Source organism: Hemitrygon akajei, unplaced genomic scaffold (assembly GCF_048418815.1).
Source record: "Hemitrygon akajei unplaced genomic scaffold, sHemAka1.3 Scf000149, whole genome shotgun sequence".
NCBI classification, from domain to species: domain Eukaryota; kingdom Metazoa; phylum Chordata; class Chondrichthyes; order Myliobatiformes; family Dasyatidae; genus Hemitrygon; species Hemitrygon akajei.
The window spans coordinates 534,179-548,251 of NW_027332035.1; the positions used below are offsets into that span (position 1 = coordinate 534,179).

At 45.6% G+C, this 14,073-nt stretch overlaps 1 protein-coding gene across 1 annotated transcript in view; it reads right to left on the minus strand.

Annotated features, from left to right (window-relative positions):
* Positions 1–744: 744 nt before the first annotated feature.
* LOC140723955 (zinc-binding protein A33-like) overlaps positions 745–14,073 on the minus strand; it is a 37,876-nt gene continuing 24,547 nt past the window's right edge. The window contains exons 4-6 of the mRNA XM_073038492.1: positions 13,983–14,005; positions 13,777–13,895; positions 745–2,224 (exon numbers count right to left, since the gene is read on the minus strand). Of these exons, the coding sequence (XP_072894593.1) occupies positions 1,671–2,224; positions 13,777–13,895; positions 13,983–14,005 (696 nt within the window). The 3' untranslated portion in view covers positions 745–1,670. The remainder of the gene's footprint in view (positions 2,225–13,776; positions 13,896–13,982; positions 14,006–14,073) is intronic.

Below are 14,073 nucleotides of genomic sequence, written 5' to 3' on the forward strand. Positions count from 1 at the left end.
ACTCCCAGATCCCTTTGTTTCTCCGCACTCCTCAGTGCCCTACCATTTACTGTGTATGTCCTACCTTGGTTTGTCCTTCCAAAATGCAACACCTCACGCTTGTCTGCATTAAATTCCATCTGCCATTTCCTGGCCCATTTTTCCAGTTGGTCCAGATCCCTCTGCAAGCTTTGAAAGCCTTCCTCGCTGTCCACAACGCCTCAAATCTTAGTGTCATCAGCAAACTTGCTGATACAATTTACCACATCTATATCATTTATATAGACAACAACAATGGTCCCAGCACAGATCCCTGAGGCACACCACTAGTCAGAGGCCTCCAGTCTGAGAAGCAATCATCCACTACCACTCTCTGTCTTCTCCCACACAGCCAATTTCGAATCCAGTTTACAACCTCTCCATGGACACCTCGTGTCTGAACCTTCTGAACTAACCTCCCATGTGAGACCTTGTCAAAGGCCTTACTAAAGTTCATGCAGACAACATCCACAGCCTTTCCTTCATCTACTTTCTTGGTAACCTCCTCGAAAAATTCGACAAGATTTGTTAAACACGATCTATCACGCACAAAGCCATAATGACTATCCTTAATCAGCCCTTGGCTGTCCAAATACTTGTAAATCCGATCTCTCAGAACATCCTCCAATAACTGACCTACTACTGTTGTCAGGCTCACTGGCCTGTAATTACCTGGTTTACTACTGGAGCCTTTTTTAAACAACGGAACAACATGAGCTACTCTACAATCCTCTGGCACTGTACCCGTAACTGAGGACATTTTAAATATTTCTGCCAGGTCCCCTGCAAATTCTACACTAGTCTCTCTCAAGGTCCGAGAAAATATCGTCAGGCCTGGGGGATTTTTCTACCTTTATTCGATATAAGGCAGCAAGCACCTCCTCCTGTTAATCTCTAATTGTTCCATGACACTACTACTTGTTTCCCTTCCTTCCATATACACTATGCCAGTTTCCTGAGTAAATACCGATGCAAAAAAACTGTTTAAGATCTCCCCCATCTCGTGAGGCTCCACACATAGTCGACCACTCTGATCTTCTAGGGGACCAATTTTGTCCCTTACTATCCTTTTACTCTTAATATACTTGTAGAAACCCTTCAGGTTTTCCTTCACATTATCTGTCAAAGCCACCTCATGTCTTATTTTTTTCCTTCCTGATTTCCTTCTTTAGTATTTTCTTACATTTGCTGTACTCTTCAAGTAACCCATTTGCTCTTTGTTGGCTATACCTGCTATAAACCTCTCTCTTTTTCTTAACCAGATCACCAATATCCCTTGAAAACCAAGGTTCCCTATGCCTTTTAAATTTGCCTTTAATCCTGGCAGGAACATGCAAACTCTGCACTCTCAAAATTCATTTATCCTCCTCCACCTCACTATCACTGTGGTTCATCTCCCTCTGCAAATCTAGTTTAAACCCCCGGGAGCAGCACTCGCAAATCTACCCGCAAGAATGTTAGTCCCCCTCCAGTTCAGGGGCAAACCGTCCCGTCGGAACAGGCCCCACCTTCCCGGGAACAAAGCCCAATTGCCCAGAAACATGAAACCCTCCCTCCTGCACCATCTCCTTAGCCCCGTATTTAGCTGCACTCTCCGCACATTTATATTTACAGGGACTTTACTCCGGACGCCGGTCCGGGACCCGACCCGTTTACAGACCCGGAGCGGAACCGGAGCAGATTCTCAGCCACTGGATTCCATCCCAGGTCGCGAAGAAAGGATAAAGTTTCCCCGTGAATTTATTCCCAGTGAAGGTGTGGAGATGGGACTTGGTCTCCGCGTTGTAAAATGACACTGTCCCGGACTCGTAACTGAGATAAACTCCCACCCTCCCGGGGATGGGACCGGCAGGAAGACGGGACTCGGGGGAGGTGAGATCACCGAACACGTCATAATCCCGATGTAACACGTCATCAACCCGCCCGATGACCCAAAATCCGGTCTCCGGTCTCAGACTGACCCCTCTCTTCCTCTTCACAGACTCTGCGGCGACTCCCAGCCACCAGCCCCGATTCCCCGTCACCTCCACCTCCCAGTAATGTCTCCCCGATGTGAATCCCTCCGATCCCAACACACATTCCCAGTATGTGAATCTCTTCCCGGTGTCAGGGAGATTCCTCCGGGTCCGGGTCCATCTCACACTCTTCCGATCCTCAGACACCTCGAGATACGGATTCGCCGTTTCCACATCCAGGGTGACAGAGACTGGGGGGAGAAGCAGAGAATTAGAGAGTCCCCGGGGATCGGGGGGAGACTCGGGCAGCGGGGCCCCGGGGATCGGGGGGAGACTCGGGCAGCGCGGCCCCGGGGATCGGGGGGAGATTCGGGCAGCGCGGCCCCGGGGACCGGGGGGTGACTCGGGCGCAGTCGGGTGGCTGACTAGAACCTTTCCCAGGGTTTGATCAATGATGGACAACTAATGTCTCCCCGTGGGTTTTCCGCTGGACGGAGAGCAGAGATTTCCCGATCAAACAGACACAAAATGCTGGAGGAACCGAGCTGGTCAGGCAGCAAGTGTGGAGAGAGATGGACAGTCTACCTTTCAGGTCGACATCTTCCCTCAAGAACAGAAATAAATAGGGGAGATGGACAACAAAAACGTGTGCGGGAAAGGGATGGATTAAGATGGGAAGTGGGTGAGTGAATGGATTTAAACAGAGTTTCTTCGGCTTAACTTGTTCCTGCCGAGAGCTTGCTTTAATGAGCTTGTCCAATTTGCCCATTATACCTTTCCACCTTATCCACGTTCTTGCCAAGATGTATTTTAAAAACATTGTCCCTGTACCCACCTGTACAGTTGATCAATGGCCTGTTGTAAGCAGAGATAATCCTCTTCCCTGTCCTCTATACCATGAATTTTATTGTCGCTCACAAACCTACTAACTTTGTCACCTACATTCACATCCAAATCATTAATATGAATGACAAACAACCCGGCCCCAGCACCGACCTCTGCAGGTCACAGGCCTCCAGTCCTCTGTGTTTAAGAGACGCTCGGACAGACACTTCAATAGGCAAGACACAGAGGGAGACTGACCTAATGCCGGCCAATGGGATGAATGTAGATGGGTAAATAGGTCAGCACAGAGGTGATGGGTCGAAGGGCACATTTCTATGCTGTACGGCGATGGCTCTGTGAACTGAATGGCTCAGAATCCCCAAACCTCCTCCACCCCCACGGGTGCTGAGAATTCCAAACACAGTGTCCCCTGACCCTTGACTCCTCAGACAGGGGAAACATCCTCCCTGACACTTGCCTGTTGAACCCTGAAATAACTTGGTATTTCCCTGAGATCTCCTCTCATTCTTCTAAACTGGGTACAGAGAACATAGAGCAGTACAGCACAGGAACAGGCCCTTCATTTAATGTTCACATTCATTTGTGAGTGTGAAGTGGGGGAGTGTGATGGTTTGAGACAGTAAAGAAGGTGATAATGAGAAACAGTAGGGGAGAGATGAATGGCAGATTGAACCAGGAGAGGGAGGGGTGGAAAGCCTGTGGGTGAACTGTGTGTGTAGACGTAATGAGAAGGTTGAGGGGGCAAAGATGGGAGGTGAGGATCCCTTTGTCCCCTTTCCCACAACCCAATCACATGCAGCCCCTCATTAGGACAGGGGATGAATTTGCAGGGGCCCTTAAGCAACACAGGTCCTGATAAAGTGTTCCAGTCTGAACCGTCGACTGTTTATTCTTTTCCATAGAAAATTCCCGGCCTGCTGTTCCCCCAACAATTTGTGTGTGTTAATCTGCTTTAAATATTCTTAATTGTTTGGCCTCCACAGCTGGATGTGGCAGATTCACTATCCTGTGGATAAAGGAATTCCTCCTCATCTCTGTCCTAAATGGACATCCCTATAGTCGGATGCTGTGCTTACCGTTCTCGACCCACCCACATCCTCCCAATATCAACTCTCTCCAGACAGGTGTCAGAGAGATCTGGCGAGACCCTTCATCAGGACCTGTGTAGCTTGAATTACCAGCATCTGCAGATTTTCTCATGTTTGACTTTTAAAGCAGAAGTTGATAAGTAAACATTTTGATCAGTCAGAGTCTCAAAAGTTATGGGGAGGGGGCGGGAGAATAGGGTTGATGGGGATAATAAATCAGCCATTCTTCTAAACTCCCGTGAGTACAGACCCAGAACCATCAAACACTCCTCATATGTAAACACTTTCATTCCCGGAATCATTCTTGTGAACCCCCTGGACTCTTTCCAATGCCAGCACATCTTTTCCAATAGAAGGGACCTAAAACTGCTCACAATACTCCGTGTGGTCTGACCAATGCCTTATAAAACCTCAGAATTATATCCTTGCTGTTGCATTCTAATCCTCTCGAAATGAAAGCAAACATTGAGTTTGCCGATCTTAACACTGACAAAAAACTGCAAGTTAACCTTGAGGGAATCCTGCACAAAGACACCTAAGTCTCTTTGCACTTCTGATTTTTGAACTTTTCCCCTGTTTACAAAATTGTCTATGCCTTTATTTATTCTACCAAAGTGCATGCACGACTTCCCTACTCGATAATCCATCTGTCACTTATTTGCCCATTTCCTGATCTGTCTCTGCCTTTCCCCAGATTCTGAGCTTCTGCAGCACTACTTGCCCCTTCACCTATCTTCATATCATCTGCAAGCTTGGCCACAAAGGCAACAATTCTGTCATCCAAATCATTCTTTGTCTATCTTGGCTTTGTGCTCCTCGAAGAATTCCTACATATTTGTCAGGCAAGATTTCCCCTTAAGGGAAGGCATGCTGTCTTTGCCCTATTTTATCATGTGCCTCCATGTACCCGAAAGCTCGTCCTTAACACTGGACTCTAACATCTTCCCAACCACACCACATCCAGACTAAGACACTTATAATTTTCTTTCCCCAGCTGCTCTCCCTTCTGTGAAGTTACCTTTGGAATTTCCAGTTGCCTTGAATAACTTGAATGATCTAGTGATTCTTGAAAGATCATTACGAATGTCTTCATATTCCCTTCAGCTAACTCTTTCCAAATACTGGGGTGCAGTCCATCTGGTCCAGGTACCTTCAGACCTTCAATCGTCCCACACAGTTTCTCCTCAGTAACAGCAACAACACTCATTTCTGTCCCCTGACACTCTCACATTTCTGACATACAGATAATATCATTCACTGTGAGAATTGATGTAAAATATTAAAGAAGTACCTCTGCCATGTTTTTTGTCATATTTCTCCTCTCCAGTGTCATTTTCTAGGGGTCCAATATCCACTCTCGCTTCTCTTTTACTCTTTACATTTTTGTGTCCTCTTGAGTATTGTTGGAAAGCTTTCTGTCATATCTCATTTTCTCCCCTTAAGGCTTTGTAATTGCTTTCTGTTGATTATCAAAACTTTCTCACTGCTACAACATCCTGTTAATTTCTTCTCTATTGTATGCCCTCTCTTCTGCTTTTATGCTGTCTTTGACTTCCCTTGTCAAACACGGTTACCTCATCCTCCCTGTAGAATACTTCTTCATCTTGAGATTTATCTATGCAAATTGCCCTGGAACTCCAGTCTTTGTTGTTCTGCAATCATCCCTGCTCGTGTCCCCTTCCAATCTACTTTGGTCAGCTCCTCCCTCATGCCTCTGTAACTAACTTTACTCCACTCTAATATTGATACATCTGACGTTATCTCCCTATGTGGGGTGAATTCTGTCATTTTATGATCAATGCTTCCTAAAAGTTCCTTTAACTGAATCTCCCAAAATGGTTCATTATACAAATCCCTCTGGAGAATTGTCTTTTTCCCGTTGGGCTCAACCACAAGCTGTTCTAAAAAGCCATCTTGGGGGCATTCTACAAATTCCCTCTCCTGGAATACAGCACCAACATGATTTTCCCATTCTACCTCCTTGAAATCCCCCATTCCGATAGTCACCCTGCCCTTTTTTCCCATCTTGTGGTATAATTTGTATCCCATTTCTATCCTGGCTACTATTTGGAGGTCTGTATATACCATAACTCCCATCAGGGCCTTTTGACCCTTGCACTTTCTGAACTCGACCCGCAATGATTCGACATCTTCCGATCGTATGTCACCTCTCTCGAACGATTTCATTTCATATTTTACCAACAGACCCTCCCCAGCCTCTCTGCCTACCTGCCTGTCCTTTGAATACAAGGTGAACCCTTGAAAGTTCAGCTTCAAGCCAGGATCTCCTTTCCACCACAACTCAGTGATGCCAACGTTGTACCTGCCAATCTCAATCTGTGCTACAACATCATCTCCCTTATTCCGTATACTGGTGCATTCAAATACAACACCTTCAGTCCTGTATTCATCAGCCTATTTGACACATCCACAGGAACTGAAGTAAGGTCTTTGATGTTGATGATAGACCACACTAAGGGTATTGTGTGCATTTCTGGTTCCCCGAATATGGGGAGGATGTCATTACACTGGACAGGAGGCTTCAGGAGGATGTTACCAGGACTGGGGGCTTGGGTTAAAAGCAGACAGTGGATAAGCTTGGGCTATTCAGCTGTAGTGTAAGATTTTCAGGTATGACCCCTTATCGAGTTAAATAAATTCATAAGGGGCTTAAATAAAGTTTCATTTTCCAAGAATTGAGAGTACAGAACAAGAGGGCTCAGATTGAAAATGAGACTGGAAATTTTTATGAGTGGTCTATGGGATAATATTCCCATAGAGAGGGAGGTGGGGAAATGGAATTTGCCGCCAGACGCTGTAGAAACAGGTAAAAACAAAACATTTTAAAATAAATTTGGACAGGTACACAGATAGGAACTGCTTAGAGGGATATGGGGCGAACTCACACAAATGGGACATGGTTAAGAAGACATCTTAGTTTTGCAGATTACATAAAACATAGAATAGTACAGCACATACAGGCCCTTCGGCCCACCATGTTGTGCCGACCCTCAAACCCTGCCTCCTATATAACCCACCACTTTAAATTCTTCCATATACCTGTCCAGTAGTCTGTTAAACTTCATTAGTGTATCTGCCTCCACCACTGACTCAGGCAGTACATTCCATGCACCAACCACTCTGAGTAAAAAATCCTTCCTCTAATTTCCCCCTTGAACTTCCCTCCCCTTATTTTAAAGCCATGTCCTCTTGTACTTAGCAGTGGTGCCCTGGGGATGAGGTGCTAGCTGTCCACTCTGTCTATTCCTCTTAATATCTTGTACACCTCTATCATGTCTCCTCTCATCCTCCGTCTCTCCAAAGAGTAAAGCACAAGCTCCCTTAATCTCTGATCATAATGCATACTCTCTAAACCAGGCAGCATCCTGGTAAATCTCCTCTGTCCAATGTTTCCACATCCTTCCTATACTGAGGCGAGTAGAACTGGACACAGTACTCCAAGTGTGGCCTAATTAGAGTTTTATAGAGCTGCATCATTACATTGCATCTCTTAAATCTATCCCTCGACTTATGAAAGCTAACACCCCATAAACTTTCTTAACTATCCTATCTACCTTTGAGGCAACTTTCAGGGATCTGTGGACATGTACACCTAGATCCCTCTGCTCCTCCACACTACCAAGTATCCTGCCATTTACTTTGTATTCTGCCTTGGAGTTTGTCCTTCCAAAGTGTACCACTTCACACTTCTTCGGGTTGAATTCTATCTGCCACCTCTCAGCCCACTTCTGCATCCTAACAATGTCTCTCTGCAATCTTCGACAATCTCTACACTATCTAAAACACTACCAACCTTTGTGTCGTCTGCAGACTTGCCAACCCACCCTTCTACCCCCACATCCAGGTCGTTAATAAAAATCACGAAAAGTAAAGGTCCCAGAACAGATCCTTGTGGGACACCATTAGTCACAACATCCAATCCGAATGTACTCCCTCCACCACAACCCTCTGCCTTCTGCAGGAAAGCCAGTTCTGAATCCACCTGGTCAAACATCCCTGGATCCCATGCCTTCTGACTTTTTGAATAAGCCTGCCGTGTGGAACCTTGTCAAATGCCTTACTAAAATCCATGTAGATCACATCCACTGCACGACCCTCATCTATATGCCTGGTCACCTCCTCAAAGAACACTATCAGGCTTGTTAGGCACAATCTGCCCTTCAAAAAGCCATACTGACTGTCCCTGATCAGACCATGATTCTCTCAATGCCCATAGATCCTATCTCTAAGAATCTTTTTCGACAGCTTCCCACCACAGACGTAAGGCTCACTGGTCTATAATTACCTGGACTATCCCTACTACCTTTTTTGAACAAGGGGACAACATTCGCCTCCCTCTAATCATCTGGTACCATTCCCGTGGACAACGAGGACATAAAGATCCTAGCCAGAGGTTCAGCAATCTCTTCCCTCACCTCGTGGAGCAGCCTGGGGAATATTCCGTCAGTCCCCGGGGTCTTATCCGTCCTAACGTATTTTAACAACTCCAACACCTCCTCTCCCTTAATATCAACATGCTCCAGAACATCAACCTCACTCATATTGTCCTCACCATCATCTAGCTTCTTCTCAGTGGTGAATACCGAAGAGAAGTATTCATTGAGGACCTTGCTCACTTCCACAGCCTTCAGGCACATCTTCTCACTTTTATCTCTAATCTGTCCTACTTTCATTCCTGTCATCCTTTTGTTCTTCACATAATTGATGAATGACTTGGGGTTTTCCTTTACCCTACTCGCCAAGGCCTTCTCATGACCCCTTCTTGCTCTTCTCAGCCCCTTCTTAAGCTCCTTTCTTGCTACCCTATATTCCTGAGTAGACCCATAGATGCCATATTGGCATCAATATTGCCAATCAATATTAGGGAAGTTGAAGTCACCCATGATAACAACCCAGTTATTTTTACACCTTTTCAAAACCTGCCTCCCAATCTGCTCCTCGGTATCTCGGCTGCTACCAAGGGGCCTATAGAATATCCCCAGTAGAGTAACTGCTCCCTTCCTGTTCCTGATTTCTACCCATACTGACTCAAAAGAAGATCCTGTTACATTAACCACCCTTTCTGCAGCTGTAATAGTATCCCTGACCAGTAATGCCAACCCCTTTTTAAGCACTGAAATCCAGGAATATTGAGAATAGACCCATCTGATCATTGCTTCATAAACCTCATGTATGCTGTACTCTTCCACCTGACTAGATTTTCCACTTCACTTGTCACCCATGGTTCCTTCACCCTACCATTCTTTATCTTCCCCACCGGGAAAAATTTATTCCTAACATACTGCAAGAGAACCTTAAACATCAACCACATGTCCATAGTACATTTCCTTCCAAGAACGTCATCCCAATACACACCCGCAAGTTCTAGCCTTATAGCCTCATAATATGCCCTTCCCCAATTAAAAAAATTCCTGTCCTCTCTGATTCTATCCTTTTCCATGATATTACTAAAGGCCAGGGAGCGGTGATCACTGTCCCCCAAATGCTAACCCACTGACTGACCCGGTTCGTTACCGAATACTAAATCTAGTATGGCATTCCCCCTAGTCGGCCTGTCAACATACTGTGACAGGAACCCATCCTGGACACACGTAACAAACTCTGCCCCATCTAAACCCTTGGAACTAATCAAGTGCCAATCAATATTAGGGAAGTTAAAGTCACTCATGATAACAACCCAGTTATTTTTGCACCTTTCCAAAATCTGAATCCCAATCTGCTCCTCGGTATCTCTGCTGCTACCAGAGGGCCTATAGAATACCCCCAGGAGAGTAACTGCTCCCTTCCTGTTCCTGACTTCCACCCATACTGACACAAAAGAATGTCCAGCTACATTACCCATGCTTTCTGCAGCTGTAACAGTATCCCTGAACTGTAATGCCACCCCTCCTCCCCTTCCCCACCCCCTCATCCCTTTTATAGCACTGAAATCCAGGAATATTGAGAATCCATTCCTGCCCTTGTGCCAGCCAAGTCTCCGTAATGGCCACTACATCATAATTCCATTTATGTATCCAAGCTCTCAGTTCATCACCTTTGTTCCTGATGCTTCTTGCATTGAAGTACACACACTTTAGCCCTTCTACTTTACTACCTTTACACCCTTTATTCTGCTTCTCTTTCCTCAAAGCCTCTCTATATGTTCGATCTGGCTTTACTCCATGCACTTCTTTCACTGCTCTATCGCTCCAGGTTTCATCCCCCTTGCAAATTAGTTTAAACCCCACGCCCCCCGATCCATGCCAGCAAACGTACCTGCAAGGAATTTGCTCCCCCTCGAGTTCAGGTGCAACCCATCCAATCTGTATAGGTACCACCTTCCCCAGAAGAGATCACAATGATCCAAAAATCTAAAACCCTGCCCCCTGCACCAACTTCTCAGCCACGCATTCAACTGCCATCTCCTGCAATTCTTACCATCAGTGTCACGTAGCACTGGCAGCAATCCTGAGAACTCCACCCTTTGGGGCCTGTTCTGCATCTTTCTGCCTAGTTCCCGAAACTCACACTTCAGGACCTCATCCCTCTTCCTGCATATGTCGTTGGTCCCAACATGTTTCACCACCTCTGGTTCCTTTCCCTCTCGGACCAGTATGTCAGGCAACAAGCCGTGCGGGATTCCTTTTCACGTCCACAAAATCTCCTGTCTGCTCCCCTGACTATAGAATCTCCAAAGACGACAGCTCTCCTCTCTTCCGTCCCATCCTTCTGCACCACAGGGTCAGACTCAGTGACAGAGGCCCTGCCACCGTGGCTCACATCTGGTCGGTCGTCCTCACCAACAGCATCCAGGATAGTAAACTTATTATTCAGGGGAATGGCTACAGAGGTGCTCTGCACTATCTGTCTACTCTCCTTCGCTTTCCCCCCTCGGACTGTTACCCAACGACTTGCTTCTGGCAGCCTAGGTGTGACTACCTCCCTGTAGCTCTCATCTATGACTGCCTCATTCTCCCTTATGAGTCGAAGGTCATCCAGCTGCTGCTCCAGATTCCTCACACGTTCTTCCAGATCGCCTGGCTGCAAGCACTTCTGGCAGATGTGACTGCGGGAGACGGGAGCTCCCCCAAGACTGCCACATCTCACAGGAGAGGCACATCACCGTCTCAGGAGGCATTGTAAAGACTAACTGGGAAAAAGCTCGTCCTTCGCCTCTTCTTGGCGAAGCCTCTGTAGTCAAAGCCTCAAATCCCCACTCCTTCATTGGCCCACTCACTCACTGGCCGCTTGATGAAGTGGACCGTGGGTTCAACATCCGTCAAACCCTCCCAGATCATCCTCCTGAGGAATCTCACCCCGGAGTCTGTCTGTGAAGTGTTGATGTGACGTCACGTCAGAGGGCAGCTCAGTGCCACAGAACAGACAGACCGGGTAAGGAAGGCAGATTTCAATCCTAAATACAAATTTGTGCCTATTTCTGTGGCCGTGTGTCACACTCTGATAGTATATCCGTGTGTGTGTGTGTGTGTGTGTGTGTGTGTGTGTGTGTGTGTGTGTGTGTGTGTTTGTGTGTGTGTGCTGATTGTGGTAAATATCCGTGTGGTGTGTATACACATTGAAGGAGAGTGTGCACATTGAAGAATTTGTATGTCACACTGTGTCATCACATATCTAGTGCGTGTTGACAATGTGTCACACGTGATTGAGTTGTTTAAATGAATAAATGACTGTCTCTGAAGAGATTGGTTTCCAGGTTACTGAGGGAAATAACAACGTACATTGCTGAGGCTCTGACTACAATCTGCCAGTCCTTCCTGTGTGTGTGTGTGAGGGAGCTTTGCCAGGCCGGTTATGCTGTGTGTGCTTCTCCCGAGATGAAATCTTGACCCATGTCAATGCTTGTTGGTGTGTCCGAGCTCATTCTCACAATGCTTTAATGTAGTTGTCTGATAACCATAAGATATAGGAGCTGAATTAGGCCATTTGCCCATCGAGTCTGCTCCACCATTCAATCATGGCTGATCCTTATTTTTCCTCCTCAGCCCCACTACCTGGTCTTCTCCCCGTAACCTTTGATACTGTGTCCAATCTAGAACCTATCAAGCTCTGCCTTAAATACACATAACAAGTTCCAGAAATTCACCAGCCACTGGCTCAAATTTCTTCGCATCTGTTTTAAATAGAGGAGGCTGTTGAGGCTGTGCCCTCTTGTCCTAAACTCCACCACCATGGGAAACATCCTTTCCACATCTACCCTGTCTAGGACTTTCAACATTCGAAAGGTTTCAATGAGATCCCCCCTCATCTTTCTAAATTCCAGCGAGTACAGACACAGAGCTATCCAAAGTTCCTCGTATGAGAACCCTTTAATTCCTGGAATCATCCTTATGAAATGAAACTTCTGCAATGCCGGCACATCTTTTCTTAGATGAGGAGCCCAAAATTGTTCACAATACTCAAGGTGAGGCTTCACCAGTGCCTTATCAAGCCTCAGCATCGCATCCCTGCTTTTGAATTGAATGCTATCTAAACCCCTTGAACTGAATGCTAACATTGGATTTGCCTTCCTCACCATTGACTCTACCTGCCAGTTAACCTTTAGGGTGTTCTGCAGAATGACTGCTAAGTCCATTTCCATCTCAGATTTTTGGGTTTTCTCCCCATTTGAAAAAAACTCTGCACATTATTTCGACGGCCACAGTGCATGGCCATGCATTTTCCAACATTGTATATCATTTGCCGCTTTCCTTCCCATTCTCCTCATTCAAATTCTTGTCCAGCCTAACTGTTTCCTCAACACTACCGGCCCCTCCACCAATCTTCGTATCATCTGCAAACTTGGAAACAAAGCCATCTACTCTAGGATAAGAGGGTATGATTTCAGGATCGAAGAACGTCCTTTTAGAACTGAGATGCGGAGAAATTATTTTATTCAGCGGGTGGTAAATCTCTGGAATTTGTTGCCACAAGTGGCTGTTGAGGCCAAGTCGTATTTAAGGCAGAAATACGGAGGTTCTTGATCAGCCAGGGCATCAACTCGTGCTGAGACACCTGTATTTCTCTGTTATATTGACTAGCATGTTATACATGCATTGCACATTTAGACGGAGATGTAACGTAAAGATTTTTACTCCTCATGTATATGAAGGATGTTAGTAATAAAGTCAAATCGATACACATTTAATTTTTCTTTTAGTTCCTCTGTGTAGGTTTAAAAGCTTCCCAATCCGATGTCTTCCTACTAATTTTTGCTTTGTTGCTTTATCCCCTCTCTTTTGCCTTGACGTTAATTTGTCTTCCCTTGTCAGCCACTATTTACTATTTTGCCATTTGAGTATTTATTTATTTTTGGAATACATCTTTCCTTCACCTCTCTCAGTTTAAGAAACTGACACCATTTCTGCTCTGCTCTCATCCCTACCAGCATCTCCTTCCAGTTTGCTTTGGCCAACTCCTCTCTCAGACCACTGTAATTTATTTTCCTCCTCTGAAATACTACAATGTCGGACTCACAGCTCACAAAGGACTTGTGTATTTTTCTGAAAATCCTGGTCACCACACTGATACCCACTTTTATTCCGTACAATATCATCAAGTCGGTATTAATTTCCCAGCTCCTGTGGTAGGATTCAACTCATGTCTTGGTGTGTTAATGCAGTGTGTCTGGGATCAGGACAGGGTGGTTCATCTGCCAGTCCCGTGTATTGGTTGTATTGTGACCCTGTGCTGGTGTGTTCAGGGGTCTGACATCTCCAGCTGAACATGTGACAGTGATCCCTCCCAGTCGGTGGGGTTGATATGGAATAAACTTCAGTTCCCCTTCAGTCCATTATCATAGCCAATCCTTGCTTCAAATTATAACAGTTGTGTTTCATAAGCAAGGAAAAATGAATATTTGTAAGTTTTACCTCGATTAATGTCATCAAGCGTTTCTCTCAGCACTGTGTTCAACAAATAGAGGTGATCGAATTTTTCAACCGGTAGGGCCTCATCTGTCACCGACAATTCCTGGACATCGTCACTGATTCTGTAAATGTTAAACTGCTGGTGATAAACTGGAATTTTGAAGTATTTTACAAATCCATACAGGGTTTCAGTAAAGAGCCTGTCCTACCTCCTGTTCAAACGAACTTCCTCCTGAAATAAATAAAAACACAAATCTGATGAGACATTGACTTACTTTCTACATCCTGAATTTCATGCAA